Source organism: Drosophila mauritiana, chromosome 3R (genome assembly GCF_004382145.1).
Source record: "Drosophila mauritiana strain mau12 chromosome 3R, ASM438214v1, whole genome shotgun sequence".
Lineage (NCBI taxonomy): Eukaryota > Metazoa > Arthropoda > Insecta > Diptera > Drosophilidae > Drosophila > Drosophila mauritiana.
Window position 1 is genome coordinate 5,751,147 of NC_046670.1, and position 20,050 is coordinate 5,771,196.

Sequence of the window (20,050 nt, forward strand, 5' to 3'; positions counted from 1 at the left end):
AGCTGGCAGTATGTGGCAAGCAGCCACAGAAGCGAACAACAACGTCTAGTAAACAAGAGATTACATTTATACAAATACATACATATTATATGCTGCAAGTACGAAGGGCGCGCAATAGAATGTCCTTTCCCGCTTTCGATTCCACTTAAAGAAGAACCCGAAAGTTGCGAGCAGGCTGATTTAAGCAAAGTAATATTTATCGAATACCCCAATTTGAACTTTAGGTTTTAAAGTTTTGAAACGTAGAGCATACCCATACTCACATGCATGTGCATTATGTTCGTTATTTACCGATGCGGAAAACAAAAAACATAAAATATTTAACAGAGATCGCGCGTTAACCAGTTAAACCAAAAGCATGGCATTAATGGCAACACAATATTATATATGTAAATATATGTGTTATGCAGACATATATATGTATATTTATCGCATAGAACTAACACCAAAGATACATGCATGTTAGCAGAAATAATAAATAAAAATTCTAACTAAACTGATGTGGTAATATCTTAATTGGGGCCTTATTTACGTTTTGCAAATGGACTACAATCGATTTTAAATATTTTAGAAGTTGGCTTGAAATGAAGAATACTTTTGGGCAAACCTGATTTAATCGCAAATCGAAATAACGATGGAGAATGTTCTTGATGGGTATAAATGTAAAGTCATCCATAGATAACGATCATAATTGGTAATGGTGCCGCTATCTTGAAGAAAATGAATTCCACTTAAGAATTTGACTAGTCACTCGGCTCTCGAGAACCCAATTCGACTAGATTTATTGAAGCTATCTGTGTGTAAACTTTTCACCAAAAAGCTCCGCCAATTGATAACCGATTAACATCGACGTAGGGTATAAAGTAATTGAGATTGAACCTAGTCTCCATTGGGAAACCACATCGAACAGACTTGCCATGAACCGCTGGTTGAATCGCGTTGCCGTAGTCACTGGTGCCAGCGCCGGAATCGGAGCAGCCTGCTGCCGCGATCTGGTGGCCAAGGGAATGGTAGTGGTGGGCCTAGCCAGGAGAGAGAAGGTCCTCCAGGATATCAAGTCCTCCCTTCCCGCCGATCAGGCTGCTCGCTTCCACACCCGACCCTGTGATGTCAGCAATGAGCAGCAGGTCATCGATACATTCGCTTGGATCGATCGTACGCTGGGTGGTGCCGACGTGCTTGTCAATAACGCCGGGATCATACGTCAAATGAACATCACGGACCCGGAAAATTCCGCTGATGTACGTGCCATTCTGGACGTGAATGTGTTGGGAGTGACCTGGTGCACCCGCCAATGGTTCCTATCGCTGCAACGCCGCAAGGTGAACGACGGTCATGTGGTGGTCATCAACAGTGTGGTGGGCCACTCCGTTCCGGCCGTGGAGGGCTTTAGCCTGAACATGTACGCGCCCTCTAAGCACGCGATCACCGCCTTGACCGAAATCCTGCGCCAGGAGTTCAACAAGAAGGGCACCCAAACGAAGATCACGGTAAGTGACCTAGCTCTTTCAGTTCGTATGAGTACTTCTAATGATGGACGCATTTCAGAGCATCAGCCCTGGTGTCGTGGCCACTGAAATTTTCGAAGCCGGCTCCTGGGAGCAACCCACTGGCATGCCCATGCTGCGATCGGAGGATATTGCCGATGCGGTGACCTACTGCATCCAGACGCCCCCAACCGTCCAGATAAAGGAGCTCATTATCAAGCCGGTTGGTGAGGGCTTTTGAAGTGACCACTTCGATACGAACGCCAAGTATGCACTTCTAGTTGAACAAATACACAAATATCATTTCAATAGCAGTGTAAACAAATAACAAATGAACATGTTTAATTAATAGAGAAAAATACACCCAAGGTCGCTTTTTTATCTCAACGTGGAAACCGGGCTCAACTGGTTTTTGGTTACCCCAACGTTCAAGCCGCCTTTCTATTAAACCCGTTTGTTCATCGGGAACATTTTTTTAATGATGAACAATCTGTAATAAATCTTAATCTACCCATTTTGAATAAGAATATTTGATATCAAAATTTACCTAGACAAACACCCTCGCGATTATTTATCCATTAGGGAGTCAACATATGTAGATAGGAATTTATTATTCAGGAAATAATTTTTAATGATCTCTTCAGACCAAAAAAATCCAATTAATTCCAATGATACTGCGATGTTGGGAATTATCTATTAGGTAGTCAATCCACCCCAGACATGATTATGCTTATAATTTCAAAAATTTACCCAAAAGATAAGAATTAATTTGAAAACACGTCGCACTGCCGAAAGACAGCTGTCTAAATAAAGTTAAGATAAGTCGCTAAACTTGGGTGCTGTCTGTCGCTGATGGGCAAGGAAGTGATGGTGGCTAGTTTCAACGAAAAGGGAGAACTTTCTCCACAAGTTGAACTCCTCACTGCGCGCCGATCAGCAAGCTCGCTTCCATTATACCCCTGCGATGTCACTAATGAGGAACAGCTTGGATACTTTTTCTTGAATAGATCAGAGTTTGGGTGGTGCTGATGTTGAGTAAAAACATTATGATAGAGGGAATCTCGAATGATCTGATACCAATACCGTTCTATATACCATTTTTCAATGAGTACAATGCAGAACCAAGGAGTTTTTCACCAAGGGAACCCAAGATAAAACACCTGTTGGAAGTATCAGGTTGGTTGTATTTATTATAATAAGTTTCCCCGCTTAGAGCATCTGCTGACCATTGTAGATACGGAAATAATCAGTGTCATAGAACACCGGCATAAAGCTGTGTTCACAAGCTGTGAACACTCACGATAAAGCCGTGGTCGAACTTGTGTAATCCTTTGTTTCTTGGTAAGAAAATGAACAAGCTTTGTGTGGGCCAACTCAAATAAATAAACAATTGCACTCGAATGCAATGAATCGTTTTAGTTAAATAATCTTGCAGGTGTTTGGAAAAAATACAAATAATGAAAACATTCTCATTTGTTCGTTTATTTAAATAAAACTAGAATAGGGGGCGGTACTAGTGTGTGGGCTTAGGATTTACAGCACCCAAACACAAGGACAATTCTCGAAAACTACAAAATTGACTTAGTTATTTTTAGTTTTCCGACTTCTGGAAAGATATTGTGAAATAATTATTTATTTGTCTTAAGCTGTTACTATTGATGTTCTGAACTCTACAATATAAATGAAATAAATAAATTGAAATTGACTGAATTTTATTAGATAATAATTGATTTTGATAACAATTCAAATTTAAACACGATATAATTTGTTGTTACGTATCGATTCCGACTATCGATTGCAGAAAGAGCGTAGTACCTGCACTGACCCGTGCTGCGAACGTTGTTCAACTCTAGCCAGCAGTTGTAGTTCGTGTCGGGATTGTTTTTTAGATTAATATTTCTCAACTTTAAGACCATTGATTGCCGAATTGGTCAACTCTTCCAAATTGCAATAAATTCATTAGTTACACATTTCACGGCTTTCACCGCCGTCGCGTTTCCTTGCGCCTTCAAAAACAAGCTAATTGAATTACCCACGCACACAGTCGCAGCCCAGCAATCCATCGCCTGCGTCATAAGCTATTTTCGTCGATAATAGATCCAAGATTCCGATCCAGAACATGGACGCCAGTCAACAGACACCCCAGGAGACGGTGGTGGCCCCCGTGGCCCCGCTGCTGGAGGATCAGCTGGAATTGGACATGAAGCACTGCTTTGAGAACCTGATCGTCATCGACGTGGGTGCGAATCTGACCAACAAAAAGTATAGCCGTGATCTGGATTCCGTGGTGCAGAGAGCCAGAGACGCAGGTTTGTATGCCAGATACAGATACTACATGTGCAGGCATAATTAATAAGGCCCGGGCAGTGTCTTCGTTCTGGGGCGAGGCTGTGAAAACACCCAGACAACCAGAAGGTCAGGCTATTGGCGAGCAACAAGTGTGCCTGTGTTTTGATATATGTATGCATGGGAGATGGCATTACGAATTCAATGGGAACGTAGCTTGAGTTTCAAAAACCAAATAACCAAGATGTCAACAAAAACATATTTGCATATACTTTAATTTTTAAACGAATCTTTAAATTTGTACATATACGTAAGAAATTAATGCTAGATTTATGTATATAACAACACAATATTTGGTTTGTTATTCAACAAAAAATTAGTTTTTTAAATACATTTACTTAAAGGGAAACATTCCACAGCTGATAAGAGTATCTGATCTTTAGCAAGCAGAAGTCACATATTTTCTCTTTGGTACACAAACAAGTCTGTAGCCCAGTGCACGTTGCACTAACTTTCTCCCGCCTTTCCTTTTGCAGGTGTTCAGAAATTAATGGTTCACGGCACTTCGGTCAAATCGAGCAAGGAAGCGCTGCGCCTCTCGCGCATCTATCCCGACATAATCTACTCAACTGCTGGCATTCACCCGCACGACTCCAAGTCCATCGTGGAAGAGCCGGCCACGTGGTTCGACCTGGAGCACATCGCCCAGGCGCAGGAGTGCGTGGCGATTGGCCCCTGCGGCTTGGACTACCAGCGGGACTTCTCCGAACCGGACGCCCAGAAGCAGATCTTCGCCAAGCAGTTGCATCTGGCCATCCGGCTAAATAAACCTCTTCTGATCCACGAGCGGTCGGCTCAGCTCGATTTACTCGAAATACTAGACAAGTAAGAGCCGTAGATGTGGGTTACAAAACTATTAACGTTTCCCTACACAGAATCGAGAATCTTCCGCCTGTGATCATCAGAGGTTTTATGGGCACCGCCGAGGAGGCGCTTAAGTACCTAGACCGCAGGTTCTACATCAGCCTGACGGGCTACCTGTGCAAGGACAAATCGGATACTGGCGTTCGTCGCCTGCTGGAGGACGGCACTTTGCCGTTGGACAGACTGCTGGTGGAGACGGATGCTCCGTTCATGTACCCAAACACAAGGGCTTCCAAGCTGCCGCAACACGTGAAGACTGGCATCACCGAACGCTCATTGTTGTACTTACACAGGTAGGCGGAGTACGAAGTCCCATATTCGGTCAATCTTCTAATAGATCAAAGTACCTTCTAGATATTGTACCTTCCAACGCAACGAGCCGTGCAGTTTGCCCGCCATTGTAGAGATGATAGCCGCCTTTATGAAGAAAAGCCCGGACGAGGTGGCTCTGGCCACTGCCTTTAATGCCCTGAAACTGTTTGGCTTGTCCTAGAAAATGGTAAAGGAGCCACATGGAACTGAACGACAAAGTGTGCCACCCAGCAGCTTTAAACCCGTATCTATAGATTGAACGAGCCTGAGATTCACGATAGACTCATACCTATGTGCCTTAATCACTAATCGAATTCGGGATGAAGCGCTTATCCTGATCCCCACACATACACACATCCACAAATACGACCCCCATTGCATGCGAAAAGTACGTATACGTATATAACTATATATTCACCCCCTGCCGTAAAGGTGCAAATTATCGATCGAAGTTTGCAGGGTCTAGCTGTAAGTTGTTGGAGTTTCCGAGCAATTGCTTTATTTACTCGAGTACCCAGAGAAACGGTGCCAAGGTGGTGCCTCGTGAACGTCGACTCCGGATTCACACGGGGTCGGCACTTCACGCCTCGAAGCGCGCGCTTCAAATTCGCTCCCGAAGCGATAGATTTAAATGTTAAATGCTGCAGCTTGTCTTTTGTTTGTTTCTTCTGTATTTAGGCTAGAATCAATACTTTTAGTTCGTGTCTCTGTTAGCTTGTAGTCGTACTTTTGTACATATTTATTCTTGTTGCGACGATGACGATGATGATGATGATTATGGGAAACGTAATGTGATCATTTTAAAAGCTAAATAGTTATATGATATTCAACATACAAACACATTAGTTAGGCTATGAAACATATTGAATATCGTGCGCCTATACAAACTATATATTGTTATATTTACATATACAAAAGCGTTGTACTGAACTGATCGACCCGCGGAGGTTGCATAAAATCCGCTTTGTGCCCATTGTCCGCACACAGACACACACTATTTTCCATTTGAATAAAGCGAATTTGAAACCCAAACGAACAAAAGCCCCTTTTTAGACGTCATTACGTGTATTTTTGGTTGGTTAGCACACTTAAAAGCGCTGAATATTACTCAAGTCCTCAAATTGCTCCAGCTGGTGCAAATTGTCCCACCAGAGTTTCAATCGATGCTGCAGAATCAGAGAGAACCAGGGTGTCAGCGGGGCACTAAACTTGGCCACCGCCTCGTCGATCTTATCGCGCCGCAAGTAGCGCACCTCACTGACCTCGTTGCTATTTGGACGCAACGTCACGTCTTTCTGCAGGAACAGTATGTAGTCTATCTCGTGCTCGCCCCACACGCCGTCGCCTGTGTCCGCGTAGTGGATGCGGGTCAGGTAGCGAAAGTCCTGTGGCTGCAGTTCCTCTGTGGGAATGCCCAATTCGTAGTTGAGACGCCGCTGAGCGGCCACACGGATGCCCAGGGCGTTGCTTTCCTGGCGTTCCTGTTCGATCTCGTAAAGCGGATGGCTGCAGCACGCGTTGGTGTAGGTGTTGGGGAAGGTTATCTAAGGATACAGATGATTATGGACCTTGTAATGAGGGGATTCCCCTAGAATTTCACCTTGTGAGACGATCGCTTCTGCACTAGCATCTCTCCCTGGGAATTGAAGAGAAAAACACTGAATGCGCGATGGAGCTTAACATCATTCGTCTCTGGATGCACACGGTGGCAGTCTGCCTTTGAGGTGGCCCCAATGGCCTGGTCGTTGGCGTCCACCAGGATGCACTGCTCCTTGAGAGCGTGAGCCTGCAGAGGATCGTGTACCGCGAACTCCGTGGGCACCTGGCGCTGCTGTTGCTGGCCCACCGCTGTCGTAGAGCAACCGCGCAGCCAGGATATGCGGGGCAGCAGAAGCTTCAAGCGAGAGGCCAACATTTTTGGTAAATGACTAGTTTGGAGTGGTGGCCAAAACAAATATGAAAGTGAAACTTCGTAATACAGCGCGCGGGGCTGCCAACTCGTTTGCTTCCTGCGCGACCTGTTTGCAACACTGCCGAGGAAACAGCTGTTCCGGAGCAGTAGTGGTAGCCCTGGTCCCAGTGATACACAATTTGCTCATAATCAGTTTTTCGCCCCCGTTGTCGAAACAAAAAAAAGTTGTAAATAAGCAGGAAACGGTCTAACCAATTTCCCGAAAAATGGTAAGCAACTAGCCAGCTATAAGCTTAGACCCCTATTTGACCCTCCATTTGCCCAGATACGATTCATACTTATACAAAACCGAGCTGGAAAAACTCGCCTGGCCAAGTGGTACATGAACTTCGATGACGACGAGAAGCAGAAACTGATTGAGGAAGTGCATGCCGTGGTCACAGTGCGTGATGCCAAGCACACCAACTTTGTGGAGGTGGGATCGAGTCCGTATGTCCTCTTGGAGTACCCTTTTATCACATTTTTGCCTTTGTAGTTCCGCAACTTCAAGATCGTCTACCGACGCTATGCGGGTCTGTATTTCTGCATCTGCGTGGACGTGAACGACAACAACCTGTGCTATCTGGAGGCCATTCACAACTTCGTGGAGGTGCTTAACGAATACTTCCATAACGTGTGCGAGCTGGATCTGGTGTTCAACTTCTACAAGGTGTACAGTGTGGTAGACGAGATGTTCCTGGCGGGCGAGATCCGGGAGACCTCGCAGACGAAGGTGCTCAAACAGCTGCTCACGCTAAATTCGCTGGAGTAGCGGCCCAACTCATACATATGTATATCGGATCTGCCAGATGCATTCCCCCAGGCGCTACACCCGCTTATCGAATCTTCTTTCATATACTATTACGCGTATTATTATTATTATCTTTAATGTGTTCTCTATGCAAACACTCAAATGTTAAAAGCCGTGTTTAGAAACAAATGATGTACCATAAGAGATTGTATGCAAAAGTTAAGTTTTTTGTTTTTCTATGGGGTGTGTTAGGGGTCAATTTGCGATAATAATCCATATATTTTCTTCTTTGGTTCCGCCCACTCACCTCCGGTGGCAAGTGAATGTGCAGCCCTGGTTGGAAGAGGGCCCCGCGCATTTTCCAACACTACCGCTAATGCCACTTCGTCATTTTTTCAGTCGCCATTGTTCTCGTTCTCGGCCGTCGAATTTGTGGAAATAAACGTATTTCCCATTTAAATTCGCTGCAATAATCACAATAGCGAACTTCAAAACACAACACAAGCCGAGTGCGTGTCGATTTCCAGTAATTCGGAACGCGCAAGTCGAATAAAAACACTCTAAACATCAGCCAGTCCAGGGCCAGAAATCGAATATTTGTTCGTGGCAAATATATAATCTTGTGAAAAAGCCAGAAAATGTCATCTGTGAATCCGGAATAGTAAGTCGTCACAAACAATTATGCGCAGTTATCTGGAGTAGAAACGGTGACTGGGCTTCCACTTCCTTACCTGGCCTTCGAAAATAGTTTCTTTTATTTTTTCTGCGACGTCATTTCTGCTACGTTTCATTCCCATTCATTATCGAGCAGCCCCACTCCACTCCCTTTTGCCCTCGTTGGCAACTCCAAAAAACAGACCATTTGCTGAAAACAAAAAATACACTTGGACCTAACAACCGCCCCAATCGCGAAACCATAACCAAAACTGTGTGTTTCAGCTGGATTTCAATGTAGAGCCCCCGGGCGAGGCGATGAAAAGCGCGTTGAAATGATTACTCTCCTCGGAATCTGCATATGTATAAAGTCCACACATATATACAGGCAGATCCCAGTTGACGGGCCCAATCGCTGGGCGGGCGGATGAGTCACCTGCGTGGAGAGCGTTTCCCACCCCCAGCGCAGTGCTACGTAATCAAAGGCCATTCCAGTGCCACTTAATTGCCGCTCTCACTCAGGGCAATTAAATCTGAACCGATCTTGGTTCACACTCTCCAGAAAGCCTCCTCCAATCGCCAGCATAAATGTGTGCAGAGGATTGGAACACTATCGCACATCACTCAACAATTGGGGGTTGATGTTGGACATAGCATGATAAGATAAGCCTAAACCAAACCGGTTTTATGTATATATTAGTATCTACCCGACTAAACTATGCCCACAAGACACCTCTCTAAATGTTGTGTTTAAATCAATGATTGCTAACTAATAGGACCTTCCGATGCCATTTAATTTATTTCCTTTCAAATGTATTAAAACTTATAATCTCTGATTTTAAACATTCTTTCTCAAATATGCATACTCAGTCTCATTTAGATATCTCTTAAGTTTCATATGTTTCAGCATAGTGCCTGAACTATTTCCACATCGCAGCACAATTTTATTTCATTAAATTACTATCTCCCAATCCACAGCGACTATCTCTTTAAGTTGCTGCTCATTGGAGACTCGGGCGTTGGAAAGTCCTGTCTTCTGCTGCGATTTGCCGATGACACATATACAGAAAGCTATATCAGCACAATCGGAGTGGATTTCGTAAGCCAGCCGGAAATTTGTGAAAACTCTTTATGTCTGACTCATAAACCTTTATCTTGCAGAAAATCAGGACCATAGAACTCGACGGAAAGACCATTAAACTGCAAATCGTAAGCATAAAGACGCCAGAGGCAATCTAGTCCAGAGCTAATTAGTCTGTTTACAGTGGGATACTGCTGGCCAGGAGCGCTTCCGCACCATCACGTCTTCATACTATAGGGGAGCCCATGGCATCATTGTCGTATACGATTGCACGGACCAGGAGTCTTTCAACAATGTGAAGCAGTGGCTGGAGGAGATCGAGCGTTATGCCTGTGAGAATGTCAACAAGTTGCTGGTGGGCAACAAGAGCGACTTGACCACCAAGAAAGTAGTCGACCACACCACAGCTGCGGTGCGTATAATGCTGTTTTAGCCGTGGGAATTATAGATGCATGTGTATACTAAACTGGGTCTTTGTTTTCGATACTCCAGGAGTACGCCGCCCAGTTAGGCATTCCATTCCTTGAAACTTCGGCCAAGAGCGCCACCAACGTTGAGCAGGCCTTCATGACGATGGCGGCGGAGATCAAGAATCGCGTCGGGCCGCCGTCCAGCGCCACTGACAACGCTAGCAAAGTGAAAATCGATCAAGGACGTCCAGTGGAAAACACCAAATCCGGTTGCTGCTGAATAACTCTGATTGTGAATCATTATTTTATTATACAATTAAACAAAATTTAAATATAATAAATTAAAACGGAAACCACACAATAATAATAAAACAAGCGAAACCGATGGCGGATCCACGAAATCGTAATTATAATAACTAATTCTGTAATAACAATAATGGTGAGGAATGACGAGTAGTGCGTTTGTATGATCCTAACCGTGATCCAATTCGATAAACAATTTAAGCAAATATGTATTAGGTACGTAGCCAACCAGCTCCAGATCCAGATCCCGCTCCAGACTTCAGACATCCCCAACTAAACTTGAGCAACAAGGACATCGATCCTGATACTAACCGTCACTCTGATTTCCGCAGTTCTGTTCATAAGTAGTGCAAAGCAAGCAAATTCGGTGTAGCAATTAACCTAATATTACTTTAACCTACAGTAAGAAGTTACCTATCACAGCAGCGCGAAACAATACCGAAACTAATATGTACTATTAACTACACATTACTTGAGCGCAGGCGACGGCAGGAGCAATTGTACTTGTCCTGTGTCAGCTACTACTTACCACTATGTATACATATGTATGTGTTTAAATTACAAATACAATTTTCTAAACATATTATCTCTAGCGAACGTGATCGTCACTTGTCTCAGTCATCTTGAAATTTTATGTAAATCGAACCCAAAACCGAACGAACATTTTTAGAATTAACGTCGAGCGATTGTGCGTTTGAATTTTCATGTGACACAAGGGATTTGTTTAGGCACATAATTAGTGTAATAATGACGACATAGCGATGAAGTTTAATAAAAATTATTGCGTGTGCGTATTTAAATTGAAAGGTTTGGGATCAAGGACACACTTTAGTTTCGGTTTTCACTTTCGCCCGAATTTGAATCTTAATTTCTCTTAAGTCTAATAAAATCGATCTGTACCGATGCCTACAAACGACTCGTTTTATTCCTCGACTTTGGAAGAATTCCAAAAACATAAGTGATGGCCGGAACACATCCGTACACACCCAAATACTTGGCAAAAACTTTAAGGACGAGGCGATTTGTGTATAACTTTCCTAAATCTGGAGTAATTTTGTTAAACTTAAGTTTGTCGGTAGCCAATTTATGGCATAATTTAAAAGTTGCATATTGCATAATTGTTGTATCGAGAATATATTCTATGCATCACGAGGGATTTGTCTAATCAGATATTTTTAAATATCTCAATTAATATTTAAATATATTTAAAAAGGTTTAAATATCTAATGTCTGCGATAAGTTGATATGTTAACTGCAAAATAGGTAATCAGATCTTGGGAAGCTGATATATTGGAAAGTCTTCTATATCTTGACACATAAGGTATAAGGTCATTTATATTTTCATAGAAAGTGCGCTATCATTTGGACAAGATAAGGATCCCCGAGAAGTTCATTAGATTCTGATTTCCTGTGTTTCACATATCTTAATTCATTCCAGATAAATGCTGGTTTAATGGATGCTCAAATGGTTTCCTCCTAACTCAAATTTAATCACAAAAGATTCGAGAAAATTATCGTATGAAAACATAATACTCGTTTCTGTTCTAAAAGATCAATTCAAAGCTCATTTCTTTAGAGAAGGAAAATAAAGTTAATGCTATTTAAAAGCTAGCAAACTTCAATTTTTCAATGCCCAAAGAAAATTAGTCTCGATTTTCAAAAACATCTTCTCTTGCGTTTATTGACTTCTTCTGAGGTACTTCAGTCTTTACAACAAAATTTTTCTAAAACTATGACTATTTGCTGTTGGAATTCAACTAAATACTTTAACGGTTGCTGGCAGTGGGCAGGGAATCGAAGGGTGCATATTCAGGATGGGATTCAGATCTTGCTGGCGCGTCGCTCCTGCAGACAGGCGGTGGTAACGGTGGCAGCCGTTGTGCCGATGATGGCGGCTCCCAGAATGCCCCGCTCCCGTTCGCTCAGACCGGAAATGGACAGACTGTTGCTGCGCCACGCGGACGAGGATGTGGTGCGATCCGTGCCCGAGGAGGTGGATATGGAGTTGATCAAGAAGGTGGCCTCGCGGCGGAGAGTGCGACGTGGATGGCGGGCACTGGTCGTTCCCGCCAGCGCAGCTCCTTCCTCGGCATCCTGTTCCTGTCGCATGGACGCATTTCGCCCACTTCCGCCTGCCATTGGATGCTGCCTCTGATGGTAGTGGTGGCGATGATGGTGATGTGGCCGCTGGCCCAGACAAGTGAGCAGCAGCCGCCAGAAGCCGCTGCGAAACTTGGAGGACATCAGGTTGTACAGGATCGGGTTCATGGCCGAGTTCAGGTATAGCATGAATCGCGAGAAGTACAGCAGGTTGTAGTAGCCGGCGATGCCCAGACCCTCCACATCCTTGGCGCTGGCCAGGATCACCCACAGAGTGAAGGCCCGGAAAGGTAGCAGGCAAACAAAAAAGCTGGACACCACGGCTACCAGCATGAAGATTACCTGCTTGCGATGCTTCCTCATCCCGTTACTCTGCTGATGGCTGTTACCCTTGGTGCTGGGCACCTGTGAGGAGCCACTGGTGGCTCCGCCGGTCGGCTGCTGTGGCTGCGGGGAGGTTGGTCGGTGGAAGGCGTTGTTGGGACGCAGCAGCTTGTACGCGATGGCCGCGTAGAGAAGGACCAGGATGCCGAAGGGCAGGAAGAAAAACACCGTGATGCAGCCCACGAAGTAGAAGATCGACCAGAAATCATCGGCGGCGGTGGTGCAAACGGGAGCATCGGTTCCGTCCCCGTAGGGCTCCACGCTGTAGCTGGATATGGCGATGATGGGACTGCAAGAATCATATTATCAGTTTTAGTGGGGACTAGAGGGACTAGCGCTGTCTGCAAAGTTTTAACGCGCTGCGGGCAGGAAACAAACAAATATTTAAAAGCTACTCAACGGCTAACTACTGGAAAAGTTTCGGGGGCGAAGCACTCAACTTAATCACACAGCGGAAACGGAAACGGCAGCGTCTGCTCATACTCATCATACTCGCAGGATGGTGTGGGTTCAAGCTACTTATTACTTTTTACTCTACAAAAGTGGGAAAATTAAAAAGCTACGCGCATGGTACGAATACGTATATTTACAGAGGACGGACATTTGTCCGATTTCCTTAGAATTATATAAATTACAGATTCCTATTGGATGGGGTAATGTGAAAAAGACCCGCCATGAGTTGTCATAAAAAATTTATTTACTTACAAACTCTCTAGTGTGTGTGTGTGCGTGTGGTTCCTTGTATTTATAAGCAGAGTATATATATGTAAATATGTGTATATAAATATGTTCGTACAAATATAAATATTAATATTTGGCTATGTGTGCGAGTGCGTGTATGTGTATGTACAGCTGTGTTTACATGTGGACATTGTGTGCATATTGAGCTAAGCTTTTTATCTGAGCCGCCGCCAAGTAGGCAACAGTTTTTTCGACTTCCGGTGATGGCCGCCCGTGTAATGGCGGCCATTTTGTCCGGTCCGGCTTACGGCGTACGGAAACTATTTCAATACACCTAAATCATGTTTATCCGCCGACCTGATGGTTCGCCCAAACGCATATTAAGCCATTTCCATTTTGCCAGCTCCGCTCCTCGAAGGCCGCCTAATGGCTTACCCCTTACTGCCAGTCGATATCTGGACTCCTAACCCTGACCAGTAGTGGTAGTTTTAGTGCTGTTCGGCTGTCGTTGCTGTTATTTATCTTTGGCACATTCATTCGAGTTTAATAGCCCGAAAAATTGATTGTTTTTGGTACGGAAATGTCCAAGGCGGCAGCCCAACTACGATTCGGGATTCTCGGCAGCTGTCAGCGGGTGACTGAAATCGATTATGGCTGCCAAAAGCGTTCAGGAAGCGATTTGTGTTTACCAGGAGCGGGAATAGGAATCGGGATCGGGATCAGCGTCATCGGCACATTCCAGCCAAGTGAAGCGAGTGTGTAAACGGGTTAAAGGCGATTTTTCACGACCATCTCGCTTAGAGGGGATTTTCGGGCAGATTTACTATTTCTCCTGCTATTCCAGGGAGCTTTTCTCGACCCTTTGTTGGGATTTTCCCTTCACCAAGTTTATTCTCCTCCAGTGCCTCCTCGTCGAAACTTATTTGCGGCTTGTGGCGTCGTGGTTGATGGTTTCTCAGAGGCATAAGGCGGCTATCACTGACTCTCCTGGCCATTCCCTTGCCTAAGGTGGAATGCTGCAGCATGGCCATGGCCTCCAGATCACTGCCACATGGCATCTGCATCTCGATCTTAAGGCGAGTGCGACTGATATCCTCGCTGCACCTCCGATTGGAGCTCCTCGAGAGAATGCTGGAGCTCGTGGCTGCCGTTGCGTTTGAGGAGTTGGTATTCGTGTTCGTATTGGTGCCCATGCCCAGTGACAAGGTACCTCTGCGCCCGCGAGAAGAGTCTTCCTTCCTTCTTCCCAGCGTTACAAATTCCAGTAGTAATCGCCCTGCGTCCTGGCAAAGCCGTTTGAAACCTCTTCGAAACTTGGTTGACATCAGGTTGTAAAGAATCGGATTCATGGCCGAGTTGAGGTACAGCATGATTCTACAGAAGTACAGCAGGCTGTAGTAGCGCACCAATCCCAGATCGTGCAGCGTTTGGTCCGTGCTGAGGATGATCCACAGGGTGAGGACGCGGAAGGGCAGCAGGCAGACGAAGAAGGACAGCACCACGGCGCCGAGCATTAGGACCACCTGCTTGCGGGCCTTCAGACTAAGTTCCGGCTTCGTGGGACGGGCGCGCAGCATGGCCGCCCGGTTGGAGACCAGATTCCGGGCGATGATGCCGTACAGCACCACCAGGGTCACGAACGGCACCACGAAGAACACCGAGATGGTCATCAGGAAGAAGGCCAGCGTCCAGTCGCTGATGGCCTGGGTCAGGCACACGGCCACCGACGATCCATCAATGTACTCGGCCAGCTTGTACTCGGCCACCCACAGAATGGGGCTGCTCGGGGATATTGCAGTTTGGGGAGAGAAAGCAAACAAGAAACGTAATCAGGTGGCGGGGTCACCGGGGGCGTGGATAATGGATAATGGATACGGTTGGATTTTGGAGAAAAACGCCAAGAGTGGCGGGAAAAAGAAGAGGATTCAGCAGGCGGGAAGAGAAGCAGTTTGTGATGATGAGCGAATGGCGATGAGCGAAAGGTTGACCCAGTCAGGGATGAAGTTCAAGTTTAAAATATACCAGTCTGGCCTGTACGCGATTTTCCTGACCGCTTGTTTTTATGGTTTTTTCATTTCTTGGGGTCAGCACTTAAAATATATGTTGAAGCATAGATTAAATATTACAAACAAAATAAACATTGATTAGGTTTTAAATCAAAACCGGATAGTCGAGTTTCGCGACCATTAAATACCAGGTATTAAGCTAAAAGATGGGAGAGGTATCTATGCTATTAAGTTGAATAAATGTATATTTCTGTCTAGAAAAGAGCTTTTACCGTATACTTCAGTCTTTTATTTAATTTCAAATATAATATTCACAGTGCATTCAAAATTATAATAATAACAAAAAATGAATAAAAAATGTTTCCAAATTATTCCAGTTTTCATGAATGTGATTATATTTTACTTACAAGGGGATAAGTGAGCAGATGGCGAACTTATGGTGGGATATACCCTGTTGACTTTGTAAATATATCCAGCAAACAGACAAGTTTAAATATTTGATTATTTTGAGTTATCCGAGCCGCTGATTAAACACTGCCCCAGCCCAAATCCTCCCTGGCTAGACCGAAAACGAAATGCCATGACAGTCAACAGGCGATGGCCGTGTTTTTTCCCACTAAAGATGATCCGGGCGTTTTGGTACGTGCGTCAGCTATTTGACACGCCCCCATTGCGCCCATGGGCGTCGTGTGGCGCGTCTGTTTGAATGTGTTTTAAAATGTTTGCCCGTTTTTTTTTTGCCTCCGTCTTCTTGTGTGGCGTAATTAATGGGTCTCGGCCCGGAGGCGGGTGTCCTGCGGACCCAACTGCCAACCATAGATGACCCCATGACTCCCGGAGTGCTGAGGGGTCGGTGGCCAGCTCGACAATGTGCTGTTTATTTCATTGTTATGGACGCGGCAAGATTTGCAAAATTAAAAAGGGTCGCCGCTCGTCCTTGGACGGAGCGCACAATAATAAAGTGTCAATGAAATGAAATCCATGATAGCGGACATCGGTGCTTATTAAAGATGACAGGGCGCTGATAACGGCAAGCTTCCGGAACTTGGACAAAAGCCGTCCGCAACTTGAGGCGTCGGATGTCAATGGGAATGGGATTGGGAATGGAAACGGCAATGGCAATGATGAAGCGAGTGGAGCAGGAGAGGTGGCAGAACAGGAGTGGAAATGGAATAGATAGGCGACAGTCGCAGTTTAGCATGTAAATGGACAAATGGACACGCCGCCAGCGTAGATGGCGCACAAAAGGCCAAACACCTAGACCAGAAATTCCGCGTCATAATGGAAAATAAACAAAACGGGGAAAAATGTGCAAAACCCAATAACAAAACACAAATCATTAAAATGACGCCGATTGACACTTATAATTAATGAGCGAGGAACTGAATGCTTGACTGGGCGAAATGAATAAACGGATATAGGCCACAAACTAAGTAGATCTAAACAGGATAATAGCATGTGTGTATACATACGAAATGTAGGACTACAGACACCAAAAAGCATGCGGTGAAAAGCGACCAAACTAATTAAGATATTTAAAGTATAATGCTAGTTTCCAAATAAATTTAAGAGAATCAAGTAGGAGCCCAATCGCTTACCTCGTAAAGAGCGCAGCAATGCCCCAGGCCAGGACGCAGATGAGGATGGCCCGCCCCTTGGTGCAGACGTAGCCGGCCTTTAATGGCTCGCAGATTGCGTAATAGCGCTCGAACGAGATGGCCAAGATGGTCAGCACACTGGCGTGGGCCACTGTGAGCTCCACGAACGGCACTGCCTTGCCTGGGATGGAAGAGCAGTTAATTAGGTTGGGGAGAACAAATAGACCGGGAGCACTGGAGCTGGAGCCACTCACACATCTCGTGGCCAAGTACCCAGGTCTCCGGGCGAGTGTTGACCTCCACGAGGACGGTGGGCGTGCAGACGAGCAGCACCAGCAGGTCCGCGATGCTCAGGTTGGTGAGGAAGATGTTCGTCGAGTTGCGCATGTCCTTCGTCTTCACAATCACGATGGGCACCTGCAACGGAGTTGATTTGGGATTTGGCAATCTTAAGGAGCTCGCCACGAGCAACCACCTGGTGCTGGCGAATTTCTTTATTTGCATCGAGTTGGAACATAAAAACATGTTTATACGGACAGATAGATGGACACATAGACGGACAGAAAGTCGGACGAACGGACGAACATACAGATGAACTCAAAGACGGATAGACTTGGTTGCAATACTGATTAAGAATATTAACATTGAAGTTAAGCTAAAAATTTAAGTATGGATAATAATGATTTGTGTACGTAATAAAATGTTTATCTACAATTAAAGGGTGAATCACCCTGTGCGCCCTTGAGGCATTTTTCCAAATGAATTAATTTCAATTATAAATGCTTTTGCCCATTTTTCTGTAAAAGGAGGCAGGACTCACCATCACATTGCCCACCACGCCCAGCAGCATGATGACTATGCAGAAGAACATGGCGGTTGTGCGGATATACGACGGAATCTGTGGCAGCATCTGCTCAGCATCGCCATCGTCCTTGGAGCTTGATGTTGAAGTGGCTGCGGCTGCTGTTGGTTCTGTGGCTTCAGCATCAGATGTGGCTGCTGCTGCGGCTGCTGCGGTGGAGTTGTCCTGGTGGTCAAGTCCTGTGGCTGGAAAACGATTAGGTGTGTGGTGTGGGCCATGGCCGCCACTAGGAGCGCCACGGGATACCCCAGCCCGCTGCGGCGACGTGGCTGCTGTTTCGCTGGATGTTGCTGCTGCTGCTGCTGCTGCGGGTAGTGCATCTTGGGTCTGGAGCAGAAGCAGAGCCAGGAGCAGGAGCCACAGGCAGATCCTCGGGCCTACGCAAATGCTGGTCAGCCTTGGAAGCTGCCCAGTCCTGGCCACAGCGACGCCGTGGCTGCCCCTCAGCAATGTCCTCTGTGTCCTCGTCGTCCTCGTCCTGCGGCACTGGGAGCGTAAGTCTCGCAATGGAAATCACAGGGACAACATCATCAAGGCTCGTTGGATTTTTGGGACGTGCTGTTGCCGCCACCGCCCGCTGTTCAATTAAGTGAGTTACGAGAGGGTGTCCTGGCCAAATCCGATGTAATTGCCCGCCCGGCAAGTTTATGCTCACACTTAAATACGCGCTAATGAAATTAAGTTGTCCAAGGGATTCACGGATACTCCGCTATCGCCGGATCCGGGCGCATTAAACAAATCAATCAGTGGGGCTTTGCGGTTGTCGTCCGCGCTCTCAAGTGGCTGAAACGGCAATGGGGGATTAGTATTTAAGTGTCCTGGCCAGGATCAGGAAATAACCAGCCATTGACCAGGCCGGCTAACTAACGATAATGAATGAAAAGTTCATTAGCCGCTGTCATTTACATAACATTAGAGCATCCGGCCCCAGCAGAGAATCATCTCCGCTCCTTCATAAGCAAGTTCATCGTCCGCCTTTGGGAAGGCACTCTTGACCAAGCGGCACTGGACCGAAACCAAAGCCAAGAGACAGAGGCATGGGTTCCATTGCCAACAGGGTTCTCCTGAGACTTCCTAGCCGTAGCTTAGTTCATATTTCATGATTCTTCATTCGCTTTAGAACAACATTAAATTATATTTATTTTTCATCATCGCTTTTAAATATTCTTCAATCAGTTTTACGATTCCATATGCTGGGATTTAATGAAAAGGTTCTAAATATTTACATTTTTCTTGACGTATACCACTTTTATCATGAACATCAATTTGATCATCAAACACCACAATATAATAGTTGAATGCTAACTATATTCCTTGCTAAACGCCAAACGCCGCTCCTGGCGCGGATGTTTGCTTCCAATCTCGGGTGACAGAGTCGCCCGGCAGACGGCGATTATCGCCGATGGCGTCTGCTGGCCATCTCCATCCTCATCAGGCGAACGAGGATGGCTGTTGTCAGCCAAATGGCTTTATTAAATCCCCATCTTTGCGGCGCGCAACCCGCTTAATTATATTATGCTCATGCAGGGCCTTGAACGGACATCCGAGGATGTGGACAGGAGTGGCCATGGACACCGGGACGCATAAACACAGGCTTCCGGTGTTTGTTTGCGGCTTAGTGGGTGGGATGGGGGTGTAGGATCACCCTGAGTAGCGCCATTTTGATTAATTTGATAAATTCATTATGCGCACACCATATTGGCCAGTTCCCGGCGACGGTTACTGTCTTGATGCTCTTGACTAGGGGTCTGCATCTCGTCCTTTTTCGCACTGAGCCAAGCTGTGCACGCTGTTTGCTGTGGCCAGGAATCGGGGAATGGGTTGGTGGGTTCAATGTCCCCCGAATGACATAACAAGGCAGTTTGTGTCACATTTGGCTAGAAAATGCGACTTTAACGATGCCGAGCGTTGGATTATCCCTGGCTAGGCTCTGTTTCCATTGGCCATTTTGTGCTGGGCGTAATTGTTTCGAAAGTTTCGAGTTGGTCATGTAGAAAGACAAATGAATCGCTTCAAACTTTTGCCCGAGAGCTGTGGCCAGGCCCATCAATATCAATATGGCCCACATGGCTGGGTAAACGGACATCACCAAAAACCAACAAAATGTAGGCTTATATATATATATATATATATGTATATGTGCTTAGGAAGCCAACAACTGCCGCCACAAACATGCGAGAGCTGCATGTAAATCTGAAAACGGTTTATGGTTTCGGCCCAAATCCCAAGTTCTCGAGTGCTAAGCGTCCATTTGATGGAC

At 45.6% G+C, this 20,050-nt stretch overlaps 6 protein-coding genes across 8 annotated transcripts; 4 read left to right on the forward strand and 2 right to left on the reverse strand.

Moving 5' to 3' along the window:
* Nucleotides 1-873: 873 nt before the first annotated feature.
* Nucleotides 874-1,874, forward strand: LOC117145491 (farnesol dehydrogenase). Its single transcript, XM_033311168.1, has 2 exons — nucleotides 874-1,490; nucleotides 1,549-1,874. Exons 1-2 carry the CDS (start codon nucleotides 918-920, stop codon nucleotides 1,726-1,728), a joined length of 753 nt encoding a protein of 250 aa, XP_033167059.1. The 5' UTR covers nucleotides 874-917; the 3' UTR covers nucleotides 1,729-1,874.
* Nucleotides 1,875-3,318: 1,444 nt separating this feature from the next.
* Nucleotides 3,319-6,041, forward strand: LOC117142600 (3'-5' ssDNA/RNA exonuclease TatD). Its single transcript, XM_033306679.1, has 4 exons — nucleotides 3,319-3,796; nucleotides 4,310-4,658; nucleotides 4,709-4,990; nucleotides 5,052-6,041. The coding sequence occupies exons 1-4, from the start codon at nucleotides 3,607-3,609 to the stop codon at nucleotides 5,188-5,190; spliced, it is 960 nt and encodes a 319-aa protein (XP_033162570.1). The 5' UTR covers nucleotides 3,319-3,606; the 3' UTR covers nucleotides 5,191-6,041.
* A 14-nt stretch (nucleotides 6,042-6,055) lies between these two features.
* Nucleotides 6,056-7,025, reverse strand: LOC117142603 (isopentenyl-diphosphate Delta-isomerase 1). Its single transcript, XM_033306682.1, has 2 exons — nucleotides 6,610-7,025; nucleotides 6,056-6,553 (listed from the first exon to the last, which is right to left on the reverse strand). Exons 1-2 carry the CDS (start codon nucleotides 6,922-6,924, stop codon nucleotides 6,098-6,100), a joined length of 771 nt encoding a protein of 256 aa, XP_033162573.1. The 5' UTR covers nucleotides 6,925-7,025; the 3' UTR covers nucleotides 6,056-6,097.
* Nucleotides 7,026-7,068: 43 nt separating this feature from the next.
* Nucleotides 7,069-7,934, forward strand: LOC117142602 (AP-2 complex subunit sigma). Its single transcript, XM_033306681.1, has 3 exons — nucleotides 7,069-7,190; nucleotides 7,247-7,396; nucleotides 7,457-7,934. The coding sequence occupies exons 1-3, from the start codon at nucleotides 7,188-7,190 to the stop codon at nucleotides 7,730-7,732; spliced, it is 429 nt and encodes a 142-aa protein (XP_033162572.1). The 5' UTR covers nucleotides 7,069-7,187; the 3' UTR covers nucleotides 7,733-7,934.
* A 153-nt stretch (nucleotides 7,935-8,087) lies between these two features.
* LOC117142601 (ras-related protein Rab-1A) lies at nucleotides 8,088-10,959 on the forward strand. The gene is made up of 5 exons (XM_033306680.1): nucleotides 8,088-8,372; nucleotides 9,344-9,464; nucleotides 9,527-9,574; nucleotides 9,631-9,858; nucleotides 9,939-10,959. The coding sequence occupies exons 1-5, from the start codon at nucleotides 8,350-8,352 to the stop codon at nucleotides 10,134-10,136; spliced, it is 618 nt and encodes a 205-aa protein (XP_033162571.1). The 5' UTR covers nucleotides 8,088-8,349; the 3' UTR covers nucleotides 10,137-10,959.
* Nucleotides 10,960-11,836: 877 nt separating this feature from the next.
* Nucleotides 11,837-18,213, reverse strand: LOC117144980 (growth hormone secretagogue receptor type 1). Of its 3 annotated transcripts, XM_033310448.1 has the most exons (4): nucleotides 17,749-18,213; nucleotides 17,183-17,345; nucleotides 16,929-17,109; nucleotides 13,416-15,103 (listed from the first exon to the last, which is right to left on the reverse strand). In XM_033310448.1, the coding sequence occupies exons 1-4, from the start codon at nucleotides 17,836-17,838 to the stop codon at nucleotides 14,122-14,124; spliced, it is 1,416 nt and encodes a 471-aa protein (XP_033166339.1). In that variant the 5' UTR covers nucleotides 17,839-18,213; the 3' UTR covers nucleotides 13,416-14,121. The 3 variants fall into 3 exon arrangements, with proteins under 3 accessions (XP_033166338.1, XP_033166339.1, XP_033166337.1); XM_033310447.1 differs by lacking the exon at nucleotides 13,416-15,103 and adding an exon at nucleotides 11,837-12,932 and having other exon boundaries at nucleotides 17,183-17,842; XM_033310446.1 differs by having other exon boundaries at nucleotides 17,183-17,842.
* Nucleotides 18,214-20,050: the final 1,837 nt, after the last annotated feature.

Excerpts from the sequence above, each read along its gene's own strand:
- LOC117145491 (XM_033311168.1), top strand. The coding sequence starts at position 918 with ATGAACCGCTGGTTGAATCGCGTTGCCGTAGTCACTGGTGCCAGCGCC. Across the intron at positions 1,491-1,548 it reads GCACCCAAACGAAGATCACG|AGCATCAGCCCTGGTGTCGT; the intron begins GTAAGTGACCTA and ends GACGCATTTCAG.
- LOC117142600 (XM_033306679.1), top strand. The coding sequence starts at position 3,607 with ATGGACGCCAGTCAACAGACACCCCAGGAGACGGTGGTGGCCCCCGTG. Across the intron at positions 3,797-4,309 it reads GCAGAGAGCCAGAGACGCAG|GTGTTCAGAAATTAATGGTT; the intron begins GTTTGTATGCCA and ends TTCCTTTTGCAG. Across the intron at positions 4,659-4,708 it reads TTACTCGAAATACTAGACAA|AATCGAGAATCTTCCGCCTG; the intron begins GTAAGAGCCGTA and ends TTCCCTACACAG.
- LOC117142603 (XM_033306682.1), bottom strand. The coding sequence starts at position 6,924 with ATGTTGGCCTCTCGCTTGAAGCTTCTGCTGCCCCGCATATCCTGGCTG. Across the intron at positions 6,554-6,609 it reads AGAAGCGATCGTCTCACAAG|ATAACCTTCCCCAACACCTA; the intron begins GTGAAATTCTAG and ends CTGTATCCTTAG.
- LOC117142602 (XM_033306681.1), top strand. Across the intron at positions 7,397-7,456 it reads AGCACACCAACTTTGTGGAG|TTCCGCAACTTCAAGATCGT; the intron begins GTGGGATCGAGT and ends TTGCCTTTGTAG.
- LOC117142601 (XM_033306680.1), top strand. The coding sequence starts at position 8,350 with ATGTCATCTGTGAATCCGGAATA. Across the intron at positions 9,465-9,526 it reads GCACAATCGGAGTGGATTTC|AAAATCAGGACCATAGAACT; the intron begins GTAAGCCAGCCG and ends TTTATCTTGCAG. Across the intron at positions 9,859-9,938 it reads TCGACCACACCACAGCTGCG|GAGTACGCCGCCCAGTTAGG; the intron begins GTGCGTATAATG and ends TCGATACTCCAG.
- LOC117144980 (XM_033310446.1), bottom strand. The coding sequence starts at position 17,453 with ATGTTTTTATGTTCCAACTCGATGCAAATAAAGAAATTCGCCAGCACC. Across the intron at positions 17,110-17,182 it reads GGTACTTGGCCACGAGATGT|GCAAGGCAGTGCCGTTCGTG; the intron begins GTGAGTGGCTCC and ends CTTCCATCCCAG. Across the intron at positions 15,104-16,928 it reads ATTGCTGCGCTCTTTACGAG|CCCCATTCTGTGGGTGGCCG; the intron begins GTAAGCGATTGG and ends ATCCCCGAGCAG.